Genomic DNA, 25,043 nt, shown 5'->3' with positions numbered 1-25,043 from the left:
TATTATATTTCATTAATAGCTCAGATCATGGCCAGTAATTCAAGTTTCATAATTGGATTCCCATAACGTTTCGAGTTATATTCCAATTCATGCAAACAATCAGTAAAAAATCAGTCCGAATTACTGCTTTAGCGAAATAATAAACATTTTTTCTAATAGCAGTAGCGCTTCGGTAGACAATAGCAAATCTCCGAGTGCATTACTGCTATTAAAACCGATTCTTATAAAGCTTAATCCTGCCATTATAGGGCAGAATCAATACACACACCCCTAAACTGGGAGAAAAGCTTGAGTAAATGCCTAGCAGTTGGGCAGCTCTAGTTTTAGAGTTCAGAAAAATGGAACTCTACTATAAAAATTCTGACTAAAAAGTTTGAGATTTCGACGAACATTTGTGATTTTTCTTTTTTTTTTAAATATGCAAAGTTTGAAACTTGTTTTTGCTTCTATTTTGAATTTTATTTTTATAATAAATAATACAAGCAAAATAAATAGTCAAAACTTTGTAATATGACGAACTGCTATTATTGTGAACACAGGTGTATTTAATTAAGCTTTTATATAAATTCCTTGGCATTATATTTTTATAATTAATATTTAATTATGTAGTACTTAGTAAAATCACCATAACGCCAACGCCAAATATTCAATTTATTTCTTATTTGCAATTAATTACATTTTACTTGTAATCTTCGTGAATATCTAAGCACGCAATCGTAAATTTAAAACAACATTTCATCAAATAGCGGAAGTTAAAAAAAACTGCAAAAGTAAACGCAAATACAAAAAAATGCAAAAGATAGAGTGTGAGAATTTCATTCTGTTCTTTCCGCTGGTTGTGTGTTCCATATATGCATACATACATACATATGCGCGAACATACTTATTTATTGTAATTACCAAATGACGTGTAGCTGCTTTTTGCGAATGACTCATGACTTCTTTAATGCCAGCTGTATTTTATATTCTGCGTCCTGCGTAAATTTCGATTGCCATTGCCGTAGGTTTTTGTTTTTGAAAATCATGTTTTTCTGAAAAACAAACGCGTTCCAGCATTTCTTTAATTTCAAATTAAAAGGTTATTAATTTACCAGCGCCTTTGCCAGTGCGTATGTGTTCTATCTGCTTTGTATATCTACATGTCTGTATGCCTAACACTATTTTATATACAGATGCAGTTATATGTCATTGGGTGGGGCGCAAATGTGATGATTTCTTTGCTGAGAATGCCAGACGATATTTTATTTTGCGGTACGAAGACAAAGCCTGAGATTTACTCAGAAATGGATGCATAGGGCCAGATTTCTTTCCTTTCACGAGACAAGCAATGAAAAGCAGTTTTCATAAACTTTTTTTCTTTTTCACAAAAAGAAAATTTAGTTTTAATTTTTCTTTAGTTTAGTTTTATTTTTCTTTTTCACAAAAAAAAAATGATTATTTAAAAAAAAATGAAGCCTCTTTCGAAAATTACACCAGTTTACATGAAAAAAGTGTTTTTAGGCTAAAAGTTTCCCTTTGTCCAATTTAATTTATTTTTCCCAAGATGCGTTTTCGAGCTATAAACAAAAAATCTGTTTGCTAGGGTGTTTTACAGTTATTGCCACACAAAAAAAAAACGCGCCAGAAAAGCGATTAAAACTAGCCATTCCTGGATATTCTTCGAAAGTTACTTATATTCCGTCTGTGCGCGTTATGTTTTTTTTTTTTTTCATTGAAATTTTGTCATTTTTATTCATTATTTTCAATTGAGAAACTTTCTATAGAAATAATTATAAGTGTTAAAATAAACTGCATTTTCATTACAAAAATGTCAAGCCTAAGAGCGCCTAAACAGCGCCTAAGATGACAGAATATGTAAAAGTTATGTCAAAAGTGGAAGCGGCCAATTTCAATGTTTGCCACATTCGCAACGCCAACACGACCCTACGATAGCGTGGTTCGGTATGTTTTGTTCTTCCCTTTTTAACAGAGAGGCAACCGCTGTTAGACTAAAATTTTCCAATCATTTGGTGTTTCATGCAAGAACCTGGACACTACCGAATGGTAGTCGCGCACCAACCCATTCCGCTACGGCGGTCGCCGGTCAAAATTACTTATATGAAATATTAAGATAAGACAAAAAAAAATGCATACTTTTTTTGAAGTAAATTTTTTGTTATTTGAGCTGATATCGGGGTTGGTAAATTGGAATAGACTTTAAGTGGAGTGGCGGCGTAGATTCTAAAGTAATTCACTAAACGGGGCAGCTCTAAAGTCCAAATAGAAACAGAAATTTTACTTTACATTACATTTTTTTATAACCACTTTTCATAGCAGTAAAAATGTACGTATGTATTTATATCTACATATGCTAATTCAGGTCAATCGCTTGCTAACAAAAATATACATTGAAAGGCTGCTGCACATTCGCACTTATTTTACGACTTTCCATTATGTAAATTTTGGCGTTTTCCACGTACCAGCAATCAAAACATTTCGATTAAAAATTTTGCTATAGCTTCATATTAGAAATTATTTGACTACATGGACATGAGTTTGGGGCATAAATTGACTAGCAGACTTGTTTATGCCAATCCGCGTCAAAATTGAACTCTTGTTCCCCATCACTTCGCTGAATTAACTCAAACATTTAATTTTTAATTCATTTTTCATTGTTTTCTTTTTTTGTTTTTGTTTTTCTTTTTGTTTATGACTTTTCGCAAATGTTATGTCGAACTGATATATAAGTGCAGTTGCGAATACGAAAATAGCAGTACCAAAAAATATTGGGTAGTCGAAAAAGTCTTTTCGTATTTCTAATCAAACTTCAACTAATTTTTTTGTATTTTTATAACGAACTTTATTAAACCAAATATGTACCATTTTGGTCGACCACCTTTTGCCATTTTTCTTCTAGAGACATTATTCCATCAGTGTAAAACTTTTGTGGTTTCTCGGCGAAAAACTGCGACAAGTAATTTTCACAGGCTTCTCTTGAAGCCAACTTTACTCCATTAAGGGAGTTCTGCATTGACGGAAACAAATGGTAGTCCGATGGTGCAAGGTCAGGGCTATATGGTGGATGCATCAAAACTTCCCAGCCAAGCTCTCCCAGTTTTTGCCGAGTCATCAAAGATGTGTGTGGCCTAGCGTTGTCCTGATGGAAGACGACGCCCTTTCTGCTGATCAGTTCTGGCCGTTTTTTTTTTATTGCTTGCTTCAATCTCATCAGTTGTTGACAGTAAAGTGTAGAATCAATCGTTCGAGCAGGCTGGAGCAGCTCATAGTGGATGATTCCTTTCCAATCCCACCAAACAGACATCATAACCTTTCGAGGCGTCAATCCTGGCTTTGCGATCATTTGTTAAGCTTCACCACCCTTGCACCATGATCTCTTTCGTATTTGATCCACTTTTCGTCTCCTGTTACCATTCGCTTCAGAAATGGTTCGATTTCATTTCGTTTCAGCAAAGATTCGCAGATGTTAATTCGGTCCATTAAATTTTTCACAGACAATTCATGTGGTACCCAAACATCGAGCTTCTTTTTGTAACCAGCCTTTTTTAAATGGTCCAAAACCGTTTAATGATGAATGTTTAGTGCCTTGGCGATGTCATGGCAGCTTATGTAACGGTCCTGGTCAATCTTTTCCATAATTTCATCGACTTTTTCAACGATAGGTCGACCGGAGCGATGTGCATCTTTCACATCGAACTTTCCAGAACGGAAGCGAGCGAACCATTGTTGTGCTACACGAACTGATACAGCATCGTCTCCGTAAACTTCACAAATTTCATTGGTGGCTTGCGTGGCATTCTTCCCTTTTTTATACAAAAATTTCAAAATATCGCGAATTTCTTCATTATTTTCACTCATTTTTGAACAGCTATAACTTTTTTTCAACTTCTCCGAATTTAATTTTTTTTGGTTCAATGAAGCTTAAAATGTCACCTTTTTAACACCATATGATATGACACAATGTGATTGGTAGCACTGGATATAGATGACTCCAACGAGATCTATTGACAAAATTCGAAGACTTTTTCGACTACCCAATATTAGATTTTTTCAAATAAATGTTTGATATGATAAGAAAGTTTTTATTATTATTTTGAAATATTATATTATTTTATTTTATAACACATATTTAAATCATTTCTATAACGAAAAACAAAACTTTTTACAACAAACAATAGTAAATCAAGGTTAATATTAAAATAGCAAAGGTCATAACGCATTCTGAGCAAGGTAATAAAAAAATATAAGAAAAACTGCATTGCCAAGTTTGCTGATACAAAGTTGTAACTAATAATTAGTTGAATTTCCCAAATTTTTATTACGGCAGCACAACAGCGTGGCATTGAGTCCACCAATTGCTCACATGCTTCGGAATCTTTAGCCACACATCTTTAGCAAGTTCCAAAAGTTACTCGGTTTAGCATTGAGTATAGCCTTACCACAGATTTTCTATAGGACTGAGTTCGTGGGGCTAAGCTGACCATTCCATAATCTAAATTTTATTTGCGCGTGTGCATCGGATAATTATCCTGCTGGTAGATCAATTTTATTGGCATATCCTCTCTGCAATACGGCAACATAACATTCTGCATTATTTCCACATAAATATTGGTGTCCATTATGCCTTCAATTTTGTGTATGGAGCCTGCGCTATAATATGCGTAACATCTCCCGCACCGCTATTTTTGAGCCCCCATGTTTAATGGTTTTTAGAGTGTTTTGTGGCTGATTTTCGGTGCCAGGTGGACGTCTAACATATTATCGTGAACCCGTGCCGCCAATCGAAACTATTTTAGACTCGACAGTCCATAAAATATTACGCCACATGTCAGCTGTCCAGCTGGCATGTTTTGCCTTATGTTTTGGTGTCAGGAGTGGCTTTTTTCGTGAGCTGCGAGCTGCTTATCCAGCTTCCCGCAATCTTCTACGTACAATCATACAAAAACATTTAAGCTTACCTCGTTTTTTATTTGTTAGGCTGACTTCATGGGATTCTCTTTGGAGCACCAAACAATTCCGCGATCGTCTTGCAGGGAAGTTTTTCGTTTTTCTCCTCTTTTTTCCGGCTTCTCCACAAATATGATTGCATTTGAAATCATTTTTGCTGAACATGAAAGAATAGTTTGTATTTCTATGTAATATTTTCCATCTGCTTTCGTTTGTTTGTGGTCCAGTGTTACGCTCGATCCTCTATAGTCAAAACATAAGAAATATATGCATGGCACTTACCGAAATTAAAAAAAAAAAGAAAAATAAATAAATAAAAAAAAATGTACTTTCTTCTAAATCTTCTTTCAATGTTGCACTTAAACGTAATAAAGAACCGTTATTTAGGTAGCTGCCAGATTTATTTAGATAAACTCTGCACATGTCAAAACCCCTAGCCCTTCGTAAATATTTAGTTTTGAAAATTTCTTTTGTATGATGTATGGGGAAAAATAAATGACTTTAAAATAATTTTGTAAGAGTACTGCTATTTTCATGTTCACAGCTGGAGGACATGCGATTACACGCACAGACTTATACACTTATCGGCAAAATAATATAATCGCGTTATTTTAACAGTTTTGACTACTTTTTTTGCTTTGTTAATTTTCAAAAAAAAAAAATATATATATATATAGCTCACTATACAAAAATTTTCATATAAATTAAAGCCCCAAACTTTGTGCAAGACTACTAAAAATTCGGATAATTTCAAACCTTTTATTCCCAATTAAAAAAAAGATTTGGAAACACAGTTCTTAGCACATTAAGTTTTATTATAATAAATTGCAAGTTTGAAATGGCACAAAATTCACTTTGATTTTTGATCGTTTATTTACTTGAGGGTTGTGCGTTTTCGCGATACAAAAAAAAAAAATGAAAAAAAATCAAAGCTGGTCAAAATATCAGGATTCTATTATTTTGCCCATGAGTGTGCGTTTGTATACATATGCAGGGTTTTGGAATACTTATAGTTCGATGTGAATGATAGGCCACCAAACCATGTTTTTTTAGCGGCGTCTGTGAAATCTGTTGTTTATCATTCAGTCATTCAGGTCAAAACACCTTGGCCTTGACAGTTGACCAAAGGCTAACATTTTTTTATGGTACAGTTAAATCTCACGGAACTTCAACCTCATCAGATTTCCCTGTGCAGTTTTCTGTAGTCACAGTCCTATGCCAATAAGCCGCAATCGACCGATGCCCTCAAAGTCAACATAGCCCAGTTCATTGCTCGGAACTACACATTCATTCAGCCGGAACTATACAAAATTCGGCCTCTTGTACACAATGGCATGTATAAGACTTTCAAATAAAGAAAAAGGCAATTTCTTTTAATTCTTTTAATTTCAATTTGTCTTCGATTCCATTTAAAAATCGGTCCACCCTTATTGGTAAACCCAATGCTTCAACGCTTCTTCGATTTCTAAATTTAGCCTAATTTGCTTCTACTACATATGTACATACGTATGTTCTAAGCGTTTATTATTTTTCTTGCCGTTGAAAACAAAATCGTTTTCTGAAAGCAAGTAGTCGCTAGGCATCACAGTTGCCAGCTGAGCGCATCAAACCGCAACACATCATAGCGCAGCAGTAACACATTATCAACACTTAATCCTCCCTAACCGTGCTGCCGCCACCTTTGTTTGACGTTTACGTTCATTTTTTTCTTTTTTCTTAGTTGGCTATAGTTTCGTTTACTTTGTGCTCTTCGCCTTGTCTTAGCCTGCCCTGCCCTGCTCTGCATTGCGTCTACGGTGGTTTAGCTCATCGCACTTTTGTTTACATTTCATTCAATTCCATTTTCTTTGCTAACAACAGAACTATACAATTTTGGAATATTTTTGGCTCTATCAATATTAGGCTCACGAGTCTGCATGTATACTCATACATATATACATATGCATGCGTGTGTGCCTGTGGCGCATCTAGATGTCGGCTTGTGGGTTTACTCCATCTCTATGTCTATAAGAAACCCGCTGTAAAAATTAGGACGATTTCATAAATGGCACAGATCCTTTACTACAATCGATTGGAAGAGTGCCGAACAGGTGCTTCATTTGGAAGAAAATTCTCAAAATCGTATGAAAAAAAAATGTCAAAAATCCAACGGTATTTTGCAGTCACTTGAAACTTGCCTTTTTGTTATACTAAAATCTAATGGGCTATAAAACTGCATACCTAAAAAAATTCTAAAAATGTTGTTTAAAAATTTCGATGACAATTATTTTTTTAATCTGGTAAATTTTTCTGAATTTTGTACAAAGTTTTAAACTTTGTTTTATAAGGTATTTGCTAAACAATGAAATATATTTTTATAAAAATTTAACGAACAAAATTTTATTATACATGAAAAATGTTGCGAATATTGTAAAAAGATAAAGTGACTTAATTATTTGAGCACAAGTGTAAAAATTCGAAACCCGGTTTGTGACAAAAAAAAATTAAAATTACTACCATGAGTCCAAATACGCCTTTCACAATCTTTTTGCGTACAATTCCCTTTTCCGTTGACGGTCTTCAGCTGCGCTTTAACAAAAATCTACCTTATGGTATGGGACCAGCACCGAGTATGACACCCACAGTATTTTTACATCCAACTATTGAGCTTTGTCAGCCTGAATTATTTGATCTACTTTTGATATTTTGCTTTACTTAAATTTGAACTTTCGGGTTTATTCGAAGTTTGGGCAAAAATGATCTCGACATTATGAAGATTTTAGAAGCTTGACTTTTTCAGGTTCGGACATAGCATGCGAACTCAGATAAAACTAGTGATGTTACAGTCAGTAGCTTAATTTGGCACTAGAATCATATATGAATTATTGCAGTACTATGAAGTTAAAAAAATAAAAATAAATAATTGGTGTGTACACTTCTGTTAGGTGTTTGGCCGAGCTCCTCCTCCTATTTGTGGTGTGCGTCTTGATGTTGTTCCACAAATGGAGGGACCTACAGTTTCAAGCCGACTCCGAACGGCAGATATTTTTATGAGGAGCTTTTTCATGGCGGAAATACACTCGGAGGTTTGCCATTGCCTGCCGAGGGGCGACCGCTATTAGAAAAATGTTTTTATTAATTTTGCTTTCACCGAGATTCGAACCAACGACCTCTCTGTGAATTCCGAATGGTAATCACGCACCAACCCATTCGGCTACGGCGGCCGCCATTCAGAAAAAAAGGAAGTCTAATAACGTCATTTCGCGTGATCCTCATCAATTCTCTACGTGGGACTATCAGGATCAAGTGAACAAAACTCACAGAGCTGAGCTGTTGGTGCAATTTAGTGCGGCGCTTAGCAGAGTGTGAAATAATGTGAAGAGCAAGTGTTTGCTCAATATTTCGGACTGCTGCCCTGCAGAAAGGAATCATAGAACTATTCATATGCCAACGATTCTTGACTAAAGCGAAAGGAAATTACAATGCTGTGGGCTACTAAAGAGCTTAGAAAATTTGAGAAAACTGTCGACTGCATTCTGTATAGTTTTCCTTCCATCTTCCGTGCTCGAATATATAAGTCTTGATGTGGAAAAATGTATGCGTAATTTCGAATTTTAGCTAATTTTGAGATATGCAGTAGGTTCGAATGACTCAGAACATTTACAAAGTAATCAATATGTGCCCAATACGGATTTTTGTTATTTTAGAGTTATTTTTCGGTATATTTCGAAACCAGCACCACCAGCACCACCAACAGCACAAACAACTATAACTAATGAATACGTCAGCTCAAAAAAAAGTTCCATCAAAACGTACACGGAAATTTTAAGTATAGAGTTCATGCGTTCTTCAAGTGTATTTAAAACCATATTGATTTCATATCCCAAAAATATGTAGCCTCCAAATTGCATACGAAACAGCTACATCTGCAAGTGGCATATATTATCTTTACACTTTTTCGAAGGAAACGCTTAAAAAAAAATTTAATTCATTTGAATTTATGTATACAATATACTCAACGCTTCAATAAATTATAGGTATTCCTTCCTTGCCAAATATTGCATGGAAATCATTAAGAAAACGTAGCTCTAAAACTCTTTCCCCTTAAAAGATAAACAAAAAATGTGCCGTCTATTCTTTACCCGATTGACTATTGCCAGAGCAGAGTTAGCATAAAATTTGGCAGCTGCCACACCTAAAGACGACACTAAGTATGCAAATAAAGACAGGTAGTTGATTTAATACGACGAGGTTAGTGTGCAAAAAGTGCCACTTCCAGGCTAGCCGCACGCAGTGCAATGTACTACTGGGTGAATATATGAATACATGGCTGTGTTGTGCACCCATGAACGTGGAACGTGTTGTTGTTGTTTGTATTATCAACACAAATTTTCACTTTTATTTTTCCACCAATATGGTGTGAGCGTATGTGTGAGTTTGCAAAACGTTTTATATCTTTTTAATTTTCATAATTTAGACGAACTAATTTGCGTAATTGCAAAAATTTAAGTGCCGGCGAATTTGTGAAAATTCCATGTACTCACATACAGCTCTAAATCTATGAATTGTTTGTACTTGCAACTATTTGAATTGATTGGAAAATATCAATTTGCTATAAACTAATATATACAAATCGTTTAACACTTGCCCATATGGAAAATTAAAAAAACAACGTAGAAAATGTGTACAGTCGTCTTTAAATAATATGAGCTGTATATGGTCAGGGGTCTACTCTGAAATGCGATGCGAAAGGAAATTTATATTTTATTTTATAAGGTGGCGCAAAATTAATCATCCAATCCATTATAGAATAACTTTTTTACTAAAAAAAATAATAATTAAAAAATGTATGTTTTTGAGTGATGGAAATCTTTATTTTTATATATACGCGCTTTATCGCTTGTTTGTTTATCGCTGCAGCTGCCTAGTCCACAAGTGTCAAATATAATTGACGAACGAACAAGATTCCCCTCCAGGCCATAAGGCAAAAACCACCCAGCAGTGGCTAAAAAACAATTTTTCTGGGCTCATAGCCGCAAAAGATTGGCCGTCTGGAAGTCCAGATCTGATTCCATTGGACTACAGTTTGAGATCAGAATTGGAGAACATGGCCTGTCGAAGACCTCACAGAAATTCGGAGAGTCTCAAACAATCTTCGGTGCGAGCAGCGACGTCAATATCCATGCAAACCGTGTGTGCTGCATTAGCTGAATGGCCTAAACGTTTAAAGAATTGTGTAAAAGCATGGTGACCGTTCGAGTGAAAATTAACCTCTGTTTTTGAAATATTTACATGATTGGTAATTTCATATCTATAACGGACTTAACTCGTAACAGAACTTATGGCAGGACTAAGTAGCCGAATGGGTTCGTGCGTGGCTACCATTCGGAATTCACAGAGAGAACGTTGGTTCGAATCTCGGTGAAACATCAAAATTAGGAAAAATATTTTTCTAATAGCAGTCGCCCCTCGACAGGCAATGGCAAACCTCCGAGTGTATTTCTGCCATGAAAAAGCTCCTCATAAAAATATCTGCCGTTCGGAGTCGGCTTGAAACTGTAGGTCCCTCCATTTGTGGAACAACATCAAGACGCACACCACAAATAGGAGGAGAAGCTCGGCCAAACATCCAAAAAGGGTGTACGCGCCAATTATACATATATATACCTATATATATATATAAGTAGTTTAAAATAAACTTAATTACATATAGTTGGAACGTAGGGCAGAAATAAAGGTTCTCCAACATATTCTGTCAGCCGCTATGTGTCTGATTTAGTTCCAGGTGGCACCGGAAAGACTCTCGTTTGAGAATGTGCGCAACCAAGTTTGATGAAGGCGACCTCTGCGTCGACTTTATTGCGCATTACATTGGAAACTATTTTGGCAACATTATTATCTACTCTGCGGAGAGTATGACCAACCGTATTCCATTTTCGTCTTATTTATGTCGGAATTAATTGGGCAGTTTTTAGTAAGCAGAAGAAGTTCCATATTGTTGGCAAACGTTTAAAGACATCGATTATGTGGTCAGACACATAATTTGGTATTGAAGATTTTAAGTTTTGTTTTTAGTGAAATGGCCACAAATAGGAGCTCCCACATACGCAAATGCGTCTCTAACTCTTGTGATTTGGCAGAACTCATCTACACCTTCAATAATGATAGCGGTTTCGTTGGTAGAAAGTTCAAGAGTAGATGTGTTTGTTGTTTGTATTCTCATAAGCTTTGTTTTTGTGAAGTTTGTTTTAAGACCGACTACGCGCGCATTATTTTCTAACGTAATCTAGTTCGCTAAGTTTCTGGTTTAGCCTCCATTGCAGTCCTTCTGGAACTTCTCTTTCTCTTCATCTTAATTGGCGCGATAACCGATTAAGTGGTTTTGGCCGAGTTTAACAAAGCGCGCCAGTCGTTTCTTTCGTGTGCTAACCGGCGCCAGTTGGACACACCATCTCAAGCCAAGTCCTTCGCCACAGAGGTCGTCTTCCTCTTCCTGTGCTAGTTGGTACCGCATCAAATATTTTCAGAGACGAAGGATTTGCATTCATTCGGACGACATGACCCAGCCAAAGTAGCCGCTAGATCTTTATTCGGTGCGCTATGTCTATTTCGTCATAAAACTCATACAGCTCATCGTTCCATCGCTTGCAATATTCGCCGCCGCCAACATCGCTGACATTGTTATCGTAATCCCTTACAACCTCGAAATCACAACTGTCAACTGTTGTGCCGAGTGCGCCGACTGTTTGTCCTCTCCTCGTTCGCTCTCTCCATTCGCTTTGCTTCTTTATCCAGTTTGGAAAAGGCCGCTGAGTTTCCCTTTGAAGCGTACACTTAGCATTACATCACTATACAAGGTTTTGATAACGCCGATGTTTTTGTCAGGAACGCCGTAGCTTTTCAACAAACTCCGTATATCGTCCTGAGAGATGGTGTTAAATACACTTTTGAAGTCAACGAAGAGTAGATAAAGTGGTGATCTTGATTTGATTGCTCTATAGTTATCCCTAAGGTGTTAACCCCTTGCCATGCTTTAACGAGGCTGACTCGTGATGAAAATTTTGGCCCAAATATGGATATGACGTGCAAGCCTCGTGAATAGATCGCCGGGCCAAACGTAAATATCACGAGCCGAGGTCGTGTACAGATAGTCGGATCAAACATAAACATCACGAGCCAAGGTCGTGATTGAATGTTGGTTTCTATCTGTACGCCACCAGAGTTAGTCACGAGTCTCATAATTGCTGTTGCCGCGTTGGCGCATAACACTTGGGCCCGAGTTTCGTCGAGCTAAATGGCACGAAAAGGGGTTAATGTGATCTATGCAGGAACAACTTGGCCTGAAGACGTTTTGTTCTATACGCAATTTCGCGTTGAGAGTGGTCGATATTATTTTCAATCTGATGAACAGTAAAACTTTATTTAGTAGAGAGCTTTTTAAATAGTTTTAGAAATCAGCTTTTCGGAATTTTAGATATTATTTTCATGAATGAGAATTTGCATTGCGCCTTACATGAATACCTCGATCCGCTAGCGGGTTCTGGCATACATCACCTACCTCTTGTTATTAAACCAGAAGTTTACAATTTTTTTTGGTGAAAATCAAATCCCTAATTTTTTGCTTAAACGCTACATTTTTGATATTATTAACAATGAAATTCTTACTATAGACTGGAAGCCTTTATTGGTTATTGTTAATGTTCCAATCTTTTGATATCTTTAATATGAAAATTAATAATTTTTGCTGTAAGAATATATCACTTACTCGTACAAAATCCTATCATATTCAGTTTTTTAAAAGATTAAGATTGTCTAATAGCCTGGTTGATAGAGGAAAGTACTTGCGCTCAGAATTCGCATTGATTTTTAATATTTTTTTTTTGCTGACGGTGTTTCGCATTTTCTCCATATATCGAATGCTCGGAATTTTTTCGAATTTTGAATAAGAATAAGAATACGAATTTGCGAGGGCTGTATAAATATTTATGAAATAGTAAAATTTTGTTTATAGTAAGCTTTGTTCCCTCCTGGCCGTTTAAGTAGAATTCTATCTTTGATTATTTTTGCAAGGTTATTGTCTCTCTAGCATTTCCCGAGCACCATAAGTGGCAATCGCCGTGCGCCAAGCTACTCAAGTACACTAATACCCACGGACCACGACAATGCCTTTCTGCAAATGCCAAACAATTTCCTCCGTCTACAATTTTTTTCCTAATTTCATTCTCAGTTTGTACCCCACGTCGGTTTCCAGAAAAGAAATGCTTACTCGTATCTACATATTTTCTGGAGAAACCCTCGTTCGTCATGCTACAGCCCATCTACCTGTCATTCTATGTTTATTTATTACACTTACGCATTCCACTTGAATTTGCAGCGAAGTTTTGCATTCTAAAATAAATTCATAATAGCAACGCATTCGAGCGGAGGTGAGGTGTTTGAGAATTGATTTGGCAGGAAATAAAAAAGAAATAATTTTTACAGATTGGAAATGTTTTTCATCAGATTGCACACGCATCGTTTTGTAGTAGTATATGTGAATTAAGTTGTGGCTTGCTTTTGGGCACTGAATTGTTTTTTTTTTCGTTTGTTGTATCACTTTGCACTGCATCTATATACATACATATATGCACATCTTTCAACACCATCCATTTGAACAGCATGCACGTATGTGCGTGAGCGTGCTCTTATAAACTGAACTATTTGTTGAGTAGTCTTTCGACAAATCACCAACGTCAATCGCTATGCCTACGCCATAATCAATATCTCTGCCTCATAACGACATCATCATCATTTGTAGTTTGTTTTTAGCAGCCACTTTATTCGCCGGCACATCACCTCACGCACGCATGCAAACATGCATACGGATGCATCATCATTCCACTCATCAACGCTGGTAATTGCTGGCATCTTTAAGATCAGTATTTACCATCGGCATTGCCAGTGTCAGCTGCAGTGAATGCCATGAATGCCACAGGCTGTCTGACTTACATGTGTCCACACATGCCAACAATTAGTCCATTGTTTAGGTTTTTCTTGTGTTTGTTTCTGTTGTTTTTTTGTTTTTGCATGCAACTGCACTTTTACAAACACTTACTCGTCCTCACGTTAATGCAGTTTCGTAAAATGGGTGGACCATCGGCTAGTTTCTTTTTAATTATGCTATAAAAATGTTTTGAAAAAGTAGCCCGATTTGCTGTTGCTGTTGTTGTTGTAGCAATCATCAAGTCCTACCAGTACGATGTAGTCACCGGTCGTTTTCGTCTGTCCCATATAATGGCAGGACCAGGAAACTTGCTGTTTCGACAGGTTGGGTCCAGAGAGAGAGGGGTGTTTTGGGTGAGTGGGTTTAAAATGTACTATGAGAATAGGTGGTTAGTATCAGATGAGGTACCTTCACATGCCCAAAATATGTCGAGAACGTTGGAGTCGATTCTCGATAAGTAGGAGTTTAACCTATTACAATATCTTGAACGTAATTGTGCCAAAGTAACGCGGGTCTCACGACTTAGCTGAAGCTCCTCGTCTGCAATTTTTGGACTCCAACGGCAGCGTGCGAGGATCGGGAGTTTAGGACGGTGATAAAAGCTCCCGATGAATGTCGACTAATGCCTGTCTATATACTGTCTTATTCAGAAATTGTAGCTGTGTTCTGTCCTGCATCACTCCACTCATCTCGAGCTCTCCTTCCCCTTGATGTGCATATTGACGTTCTTCTACAAATGGACTGACCTTCAGTTTCATGCCACCTCTTTCTATGCCTTTTTATTGCGAGCGTCCTGTGTCAGAAATACACTCGGAAGCTTGCCATTGACTGTCGAGGAACGAACGCTAATAGAAAAATGATTTTCTATCATTTGCTACCCACAGTGAACCTCGAACCCGGGGCCGGCCAAATGGTAGTCACGCACAAATCCTTTCAGTTACAACAGCCACAGAAGAAGAAAAAAATGTTCTTAAAGTTTGCTCGCTTTATTTGGACAGTGAAATTCACGTATCTAAACTTGATAAAGAAGCTAAGCGAATGGGTCTGGTGGTTAACGAGAACAAAAGGAAGTACCTCCTGTCATGAAACAAACAGTCGCCTATCGGCACTTACATCTCTGTTGACAGTTATGATTTCGAGGTTGTAAGAGACTTAGTTTATTTAGCAACCAGCATTAACACAGATAATAATGTCAGCCTTGAAATCCCACGTAGAATCTTTCTTGCCAACAAGTGCTACTTTGGACTAAGTAGACAATCGAGTAGTAAAGTTCTCTCGCGACGAACAAAACTAACACTCTACAGGACTGTCATCATGCCCGTCCTAACGTATGGCGCAGAAGCGTGGACGATGACAACATCCGATGAAGCGACGCTTGGAGTGTTTGGGAGAAAAAATCTGCGTAGATTTTTGGACCTTTGCACGTTGGCGCCGACGAATATCTCAGGTGATGGAACGTTGCGCCGCATGAGCTTTACGACGACATACACATGGCGCAGCGAATGAAGATCTAGCGGCTACTTTGGCTGAGTCATGTCGTCCGAATGGGTACAAACGCTCCGGCTCTGAAAGTATTCGATGCGGTACCAGCTGGTGGTAGCAGAGGAAGAGAAAGAGTTCGTCAGCGTTAGATAGATCAGGTGGCTTGTTGCTTCGTTGCTTTCTTAACAACCCGTCAATTCTGGATTTGTTGAAATCGGGCCACGTTTGTTTAGTTATTTTGCAGGTATCAGTGTTAAGATAGCTGAAATACCGAGAATATCTCCTTTTTGCGCACGCCTTGCGTATAGCCTATTTCTACAGCTTCGGACCCGTTATAGGATGCCCCCTGCCTTGTCAGTTCATTAGCTTTCTCGTTTACTGCTATGTTCTTATGGCCAGGTACCCAGATTAGAGTATTGTCTGTCGCGTGCGCTAAAGTATTAAGTTCTGACGATTTTTGAATTTATTGTATGTGACTTTAAAGCTAAGATGGCTGCTTGACTATCTGAGAAATGCATACTTCCGATAGTTCTTGCGAAAGGATTTGGAAGTTTCGAGGCTTAATCGCGCCTATCAAGAAGAAAGTTCTGCCAAGTTCATATCCTCGATTTCAGAAATGGCTTTTCCAACAGCGTTTTCGAAAATATTCCATTAATGCAACCACTCCCAATCGGTATCAAGCAGATGCTCTCTGTGGATGCATTGCCTTCTTCGCAATTGTTAGCGAGTTTTTCTATCACCAATGCACCAATAACTTGATTTGCTGGCATGGCCATCAAGACGAGAATGCGCCTCGTTCCAAACTTTTTTTTCCAATAAATGGGCAAAAACGCGACTATTGTTTGGAAGTTCACAGTATTTCAGAATGTTGTTCATGCGTAAAGTGATTAACGTCGTAGCGTGAAGTTTAGTGTTTGCTACATTTTTGAGCTGTAAATAACTGTCAAAGTCAAAATAACACTTAACGTATAATTTAAAACTGTTGAGACCCACCCTTTATATGTATGCACATAGTGGTGGTGAGTATACGTGCACTGTGTTTAATTGGTTGTGTGTTGGTTGTTTTATAGTGCAGTTTCATGCACTTGGGCCCCACAGTGCCGCTATGACTCTGGCCTTTGCAGAGCTTTTTCCATTTTGCATACTCGTGGTATATATCGTACATTTGTTGCTAATCAACTGCACTAACTCAAGTGTTGGCACTCGAGCGTATTTGAGTAGTACTTGGAAATTTGAAAGAGAGAACTGTATTATCAATGCCTAATTAGTGCTTTTAAGGATCATAAAAAATGTTATGAGATGAATGTGATTGATGAACTGTTAATTTGTTTTGATGATAAATCACTCGCCGCAGTTTATATATATCGAGAAATTGCTACAATTTGCATATATAAGTAATTTATAAATGAACCTATTTAATTAGGCGGATTTTAAAAATGTTACTTAAAAATGGAAGCAAATGAAAAAAGCAATGTAGAAAATCAATGAATTAGGACATCACAGAAGTAAACGATTTGACATTGAAATTGCGATTAATGTTTAATTAAATGCCATGGTCGAAACTACCAATCATCAGAAGATTCAAGGATATATTTTTTAGTGGCAATATTCACAAATGATTAAGTGACCAAAGTTCGGTCAACACCAAAGGGTAGCTATACCATTTTTCGAGTGGAGACGCACTTAATTGCAATTTCTGGTAGGGAATACCTTGGAAGTTCAACTACATTTTATCCGACAGCCAGGTAGCAATAAAGACTGTGGCGTCTCACATACCTAGATAACAAATTATATAAAAACTATTGGATGATTGCCGACCCGACCTGAACACCGTGATAACAGTTTTCCTGAGCTTTTCTCATGAGAGCAATAGCGACAAATGAAAGGTTTTTCGTCTCGTAAAGCTCAGCGCTACATCACTATTTCATATACCGAAATCAGCGTTTGAAAAACTGCAAACATAACAGCAACAGCACTAAAAAATATGCTGCGGCTGTGCTGCGAAAGCAATAATTTTTCTGAGTACAATTTGGCTTCCCTATGCTGTTATACCCGTCTCAACAGCCGTTGCTATAGCACAGCACAAATAAATTTTTCTTTTGGCTGTGCTGTGCTTCAACTGCGCTATTTCAATCAGCTCAGCCACAGCACAATTTCAAAATTTTACTGGCGTGAATATACTGTGTGATAACCACACTCATGATCAATAGATTGAGATGGTCAGGTCACATATTGCGGGCTAACACGGAGTACCCACCTCAACAAATACTCTTCGGTAAATGCCTCAGACAGAGAAGAAGGGGCCGTTCGCCGCTTAGATGGATTGATGGTGTAGAAGAAGACGCAGGCTTATTGAGATTTCGGGCATGGAGGACAAAGGCACGAAACCGAGACAATTGGAGGCAAAGACTCAACCAGGGTTACCCAGCCAACAGTAATGATGATGAATATACTGTGGCTTTGCCCTTTAAAAACTATGAAATTTACTACCTGCTCGATATAAAAAGGAAACACGAAAGCAAGACAAAGCAGTTACAGCAGCAGCAGCAAACACGAAAGCAATATGACAGTCACGCGAAACAGCCACAACCAAAGTCGATTCTTTCCTAAATCACTATCACTATGATGTCGTGCTTTAACAATTTTCGCAGCAAAGCGACATCTCAGTTTAGTTTTTTTTTATCTTACTTTGCTTTCACTCTGGCAGCTCCGATTTTCGCAGTCAAAGCATAGCAGGAACGAATGAAATGAAAAACTGAAACCAATTTCAAACGCTGTCCGAAACCCTGTGGTGGCTTAACCAAAGTACACATAAGGGGGTTCATTAATAATTGAGAAGATAGAAAGTGTAAAAAGTCTACTAATAAAGAAATTAAAGGAGGATCAATTTAGAGGTATCGGATTTTAAATAGAAATAAAACAACGAAAATCCAAATTGATTGGACAATCTTTATTTGTTTTGTGTACAATCATTCATGCCATTTATTTTTTAAACATAATCGCTTTCTATTGTTGTCCGTAATTCGGCCACACGTAAACCCCATTTTTATAAGGTCTCGCTGGAGGACTTCGGTCGGTATATCGTGAATAACTTTAGTAATGTTGGCTTCCAATGCCTCAATCGAAACTGGTTTATCCATAAAGCATTTAGACTTTACATACCCTCAGAAATAAAAGTCCAAAGGTGTGATCACACCATCTTGGGTGCCCAATCTACTGCTCCGAGACGAGAAATCAATTGCTCACCAAAACGACGACGCTTACGGGCTTCAATTTCCGGCACCAAACGGTTTGTTTTCAATGGATGTAATGGCTGTACTTGAATGACTTCGAGTTGCTCCTCAGCCCAAATACGGCAATTTTACTTATTGACGTAGCCATTAGTTGGCCTGATCCCGCGATGAACACTTCACAGAGCGTTGATTTTTGTAATGCGATTTTCGTGTACGATTTGTAAACGTTGTTTAGGTGCATGTCTTTCCATACTGAAATTTCAATGAATAATGAAAGAATTATGTATTTACAATAGTTTGACAGAAGTCATGCGTGTTCTGTCAAAAAACCCCTATTGGAAAAAATGCCTCCAATCTGATCACCCTTTGTATAACAAAATTTCAACTAAAAACAATAATGGTTTGAATTTCCCTTTGAAAAATTGTATTACATATATATTTTCAAGTGTCTTATGAGCGCTAAATTTATTAGGTATTACATTTTATGCTCAAGCGAAGCTGCTAGTGCAGCTGGTAAAAGTATATATGTACATTATAAGGAGATGTGAGCATGAAATGAATTGAAAAGAAAACTCCAAACATCCTTCTTGTTTATTTTACAGTAATCCTCTTTAAAATATGCGCTCCAAGTGGGCTATTATTCCCTGAACGCAACTGTCCATTTTGGGCGAATCGCTTGCTGCTCTCGATATTTTCCGTTGAATTTTAATTCTACAAGCATTCTGTGAATTTTTAAACCCCTCAAATTTTACTGGGAATGTAAAAGTATGAAACAGAACATTTGATCAATCAATATCATTTTAAATTATCAAAAACCAAATCCCAGCACGAAATCATTCGATTTTTTTTATTTTGTGCTGCTTGATTCCGAAAAACAGAATTTCTAAAATTTTACATTTGAGTCTGCCAACCAATTTTTCGGTTTCACATGGATTAAGTACTCGTAATAATCTTCTTCACATTTATAGCAGACATTTTCTGAGAGACTTAGTGATAGTGCTTACTTTATTTTAAACGACGCAAACTGAAGTATAACGAATAACACATATAGATATCGATTAATATTTATATGATTAATATTTGAGTTAATAAGTAATGTTGTTAATAAACCATCTTAAATGTTAAACTCTATTTAATTTTATTAAATATTTTCTTTCTACTTAAACAAATTATATTTATTAAAATAGTAACTAAATATTTTCAATTGTTTATAATCTAATTTCTTACCTTGCAGGTGCTGGTGAATCGGGCAAAAGCACAATAGTGAAACAAATGAAAATTATTCACGAAAGCGGGTTTACCCCAGAGGACTTCAAACAATATCGGCCGGTTGTCTACAGCAACACAATACAATCATTAGTTGCCATACTTAGAGCAATGCCAAACCTCAGTATTCAGTACAGCAATAATGAACGAGAGGTAAGTAGTTTAGTAGCCGCAGTTACCACCTACACTACTTGCAATATAAAGCACACTTACGAGTATATGTATGTATGTATATGAACCACTGTATGCACAAGTTGTCCAAGTATCCAGGCATTGAAAAGCAATAGAAAACATTCTTAGTTCAAAAACGGGTATTTGATGGAAGGAGTCATACTAGTTCGGGAGTGACTAGAATTGTACCAGTCGCAATATGACTAAGCTCAGTTGTATGCAAAACAAATATTCTTCTATTACTATAAATAAGAATGCTTCCAACCTTAACCCTTTGCAGCCCAACGTAGTTTCAAGTAACAAACCTAACACAATTTTTATGGAAACGTTTTAAGCAATATTTAGTAATACTAGGTTGTTCAATAAGGTTTGTGGTTCGATAAGAGATGGCGATGCTAATAGCCAAAATGTTTTTTTTTTTGTTATGTTGGTACATTTTTGAACGTATGTGAAGTTTCAGTTCAATCTGTCAATTCTTTCTTTGTGTACAAGCCATTTATCTATATTACAATGGAAAAAATCAAGTATCATGCAGTGATTGAATTTTTATTTTGGAAGCTTTAAAAGCAAAGGAAATTTATAAACAAATGTTAAAAGTGTATAAAGACTTTTCGCCATCAATTGGTAACTTAGAAAGATGTGTTGCTGAATTTAAACCTGGTTGTACAAACCTTGAAGACGATCAACGTCAAGGAAGTCCAAAGCCTGCAGCAACACCAGAAGTCGTAGAAAAAATACAGGATATCGTATTGGAAAATGGTCGAGAGAGAGAAATGAAAGAGATTTAGTAGAAGCTGTAAGCATCTCATTGGGCAGTATAAGCAATATTTTGACTGAAATGTTGGGTTTCAGAAAGTTGTGTGCACACCCCTTTTGCTAACTATGGAACAAAAACATATTCTAATGCGACTTTCTCAGCAACATTTAGAGCGTTTACGAAGGGATAAAGTGGTTTTTGTACGTGGATTCATCACTATGGATGAGATTTGGGTCTATCACTATGATCCTAAATCAAAACAAGAAGCTAAGGAGTGGTGGGAACTTGGTTCTTGGTTCGTGTCTAGAAATTGGCAAAGATGTGTTAGCATCAGTTTTTTGGGGTGCGAAATGAATTTAATATGTGGACTACTTGAAAACTGGTAAAAAAAATAAATTCTGAATATTATAGTAACCTTTTAGACCACCTGAACCAGCAGTCAGCAAAAGAAAACATTATTTTTTATCAGTACAATGCACCGTGTCACAAATCTCATCTAATCTTACGTTGGAGAGAGGGGGGGTCTCGGCAAATATCACGCAATTTTTTTCTGATTGAAACAAAAAAATTTTACATGCTTAAGATTTAATCTCAAACGTAATCGTAGTATGATTAAGATCATTCACTAATTCGTTCAAAAGAAAATAATTTCATTCATACTTCGACGTTATACATTACTACTGTCAAACCACCATATTTGTTTTATACCAAATAGCTCAATTTAATCTGAATTTGCGGTACAGTGTAGCCCGTCAGTTGTTTTCGCGCCACTATGAGCCGAACGCCCTATCACTCAGGTTGACGTTTGACAATTCCGGACTTTAAAGAACATGACGGAAAATCATTTGCTCCATTTCTAATACCCGTACCGATTGAACCGCTGAATGCCTTCATCAGCACGCCTATTGATCTCTATTGCCCAAGTATACGTGATGATTTAGAGAAAATATGCTACAGTACATGCGGTATTGACTTCGCATCTATCACAAGAGCTGCAGAGCATAGGCGAGCAGCTCACATTGCACCAGCTAAGCAAGCGCGTATGTTCCGCAAAGTGCGACCCTCACGGATTGTCACAAGACGAGCTAATGAGTTACTGTGCGCAAGCGTCAACGGCTTAGAGTGGCTAGATTAGAACGAAGTTGAAGGAGCACATGATTTTACTGAAAATCATATGGGCATGTTGGTCCCAATAGTCTCTCTTGAAACCGCGCATGATTCTCCATGGACTGAATTAGAGTAGATATTCTTTTTTTAATCGCAGTAGTTACGATTTAAGTCTTCTATTGTTAAATTTTTATTACACTTATAACTCTCAGCAATATTGATTACTAGTCTTAACTAGTCGTAAATAAAAGCACGAAGCACCTTTTTTTCTTTTTACAATAACAATCCAACGCGTTTACATAAGAAACCCACATTTTGAAAAATCTCACGTGAGACTGGGGGATGGGGGAGGGGGTTGAATAAAATCTCACGACATCTCACCATCAGAAAATTGAAAAAAACACGTAATTTATGGACGCCCCCTTACAAAATAATTAGTTTTTTTTTTTTTTTTAATTTTTTAAAATGCATATATTTGCCTTAATCAATCGTTTTTCATTGGAATTTTAAATGTTTACTATCCTGAGCTGCAAAAGGTTAAGGGCATTAAATGCGCATTAGGCCAATATAAATGTTGATGTCAGCGAACCATCGCCTTTCTTGTCCAATATGAACTAGTTCTATAACTGGTGTAACACTGATACATAGACTTACTAGTTCGTTAGATGACAGCGATGCAGAGGCATAGGCTTACAATTGACATTTCGTAGAACATCGTCAGTTGTTAAAAATTCCAGTTGCTAGCATTGAAGAAAGAAACGAACTGGTTTGAAAAAAAGGCGAGCCAAGTAACACCGAGAGAATGGTAACTCCTAAAACACTCAGGCTAAACAGACTATTGTATTTGAAGCTTTGGAAAGTTAAAGGGTTAATAGTCAAGGAGGAAAGGAGAGAAGTAACAGAGAAAAAGAGTTAGAATAGAATAGAGACAGAGATAGCTAGTCCTGTGAGAATTATCCAGATTCTTTGGCAAATCAGAAAATATCCTCCAGTTTGCGAGAACGAATTTTCCTCATTCTTATGACATCGGAACCTAAAATTCGTAGCGTTGTTCTAGCACAGACAGGGCACTCACAGAGAAAATGATCAGTGCTATCCGGCTCCTCTAAGCAAGACAGGCAAATCGGGTACTCAATGATTCCGATGGTGGTCATATGCTGACCCCATGGGTTGTGCCCTGTAATAATACGGCTTTACTACCAAGTTTTAGAAGAAAGTTCGACAGTTTTCTTTTCGTACTTGTCACAAAACACTTTGCAGTTTTGCAGCGTTTAGACTGGACCATCGATCTTTATGTAAATTGCATACATAATCGCTGATATAATTTATGATTCCTGCAAAACTGATTCCGATTAATGGCTTGTGTGGTAACCGCTGATCCGGAGTTGGTCAATTCATCGACAATTTCATTTCCCTGAACACCGCAGTATCCTGGCTCATATGAGTGCAAGCTTATTCCGTCTTGCAACAGCATTGAACTTCTTCTTACATTCTTCAGGGCCTTCGGTGCAGCCTAATTGTCACTAAAGACTGCAATCTGTTTCCCGCTCCATCGCCTCTCAATTATCCATTCTGCTACTTTCAGAATAGCAACAATTTCCGTTTGGAAAACAGTTGACATTCCTCCCATAGCGAACAATACTTATTACTATCGTTTAAATACCATCCGGCTCCAGAACCTATTTCATTCTTGGACCCATCGGTAAAGAAAATATCTGGCAAATTTCTTTGAATGCGCTCTGGATTACTCCAATGTTCACGCAATGAACTGGTTTAAGATATTTCGAAACTAGTAGGTTTAACGGCAGGGATACTGAAAATACGTGCTGAGTATGTACTAATCTAATATGTTAAAGAGCCAACATTTAAGTGTAAATGTAGCTGGAGTTTGTGGATTGTGGGTTGTAGATGCTCAACAAAAACTTACGACGTCCATGCATAGGTACATTGTTAGTGACGATAGCGTTGTTGCTTGCCGCAGCCACATTGCGGCATTTGCAAGTGCAGACGAATACACTCATGCACACACATACACACTCGCAACAAACAAGTATAACATTCGGTACATACAGCTGCTGCCAAGTGCCGTGTGTTGACGTTATTGCATTTGATGTCCTTTGCGAATCTCATATGCCATTACATTTTTACTTAACACAACTCGTACGCTGCTATCTTCCATTTAGTTGTAATTTCCTGCTGCTTCAAGTCTCATACGAATCATATATGTACATACATATCTACATACATACATTTATCGAGTACTATACATTTACGTAGAGAATTTAATAAACTCACCTTGTGTGCGCACGTGTGTGTGCGTTTCCTTTATTACTTTCAGAACGATGCAAAAATGGTATTTGATGTTTGCCAACGCATGCACGACACGGAGCCTTTCTCAGAGGAGCTTTTGGCTGCCATGAAACGATTGTGGCAGGATGCTGGTGTTCAAGAGTGCTTCTCACGTAGCAACGAATATCAATTGAATGATTCCGCTAAATAGTGAGTATTTTATTTTTATGACTCTTAACTTTGATGGAGAGGAATTGAATTGATTTTTATATATTAAATAAAATTCTTCCATTACCATTGAAGTGGATCATATGAGTATATCAAGGAAATTCACTCTTTGACTATGCTATTAAATACGAAGGGGGGGAAAATTACACACTTTTCGATCATTTCGTTCTCGCGGGGAAAAGTGCGAGCACCTGTAACACCATTTCATCATGCAACGAAAACATTACCAGATCGCAAGTGCCAATGCTATTGAGGCAACCACTTCATTTAAAACACAAATTGCATTCATTTTAATGAGTAAATGCGCCACACCCTCAAGTAGAAAAATTATCAAAAATCAACGTAAATTTTCAACCACTTCAAACTTGCTTTTATTTTATTTTACTAGAATTGAAAAGGCTATAAAACTGCATACTTAAATTCTGATAAAAAAGAATGGATATTTTGATGAAAATTTATGTAACGAATTTTTATGTTGTACAAAATTTGAAACTTATTACTCGTTGTTGTAAAATGAACATTATATTGTATAAACAAGAGTAATTAAAATTAATTTAAAAAAATATAGTAAAAACTTAACATTACGCTTAACTTATCTTAACAT

General features: G+C 37.0%; 1 protein-coding gene across 2 annotated transcripts in view; it reads left to right on the top strand.

The window, feature by feature from the left end:
- Positions 1 to 25,043, top strand: part of LOC128868357 (G protein alpha o subunit) — a 110,696-nt gene that overhangs the window by 37,539 nt on the left and 48,114 nt on the right. For both annotated transcript variants that reach the window (XM_054110350.1, XM_054110351.1), the window contains exons 3-4: positions 19,856 to 20,040; positions 24,261 to 24,421. In XM_054110350.1, coding sequence (XP_053966325.1) covers positions 19,856 to 20,040; positions 24,261 to 24,421 — 346 coding nt within the window. The remainder of the gene's footprint in view (positions 1 to 19,855; positions 20,041 to 24,260; positions 24,422 to 25,043) is intronic.

The sequence above is a fragment of the Anastrepha ludens genome, chromosome 6, assembly GCF_028408465.1.
Source record: "Anastrepha ludens isolate Willacy chromosome 6, idAnaLude1.1, whole genome shotgun sequence".
Taxonomy (NCBI): Eukaryota; Metazoa; Arthropoda; class Insecta; order Diptera; family Tephritidae; genus Anastrepha; species Anastrepha ludens.
The sequence above is the reverse complement of the archived record's forward strand: the minus strand, read 5'-3'. Positions and strand labels throughout refer to the sequence as shown.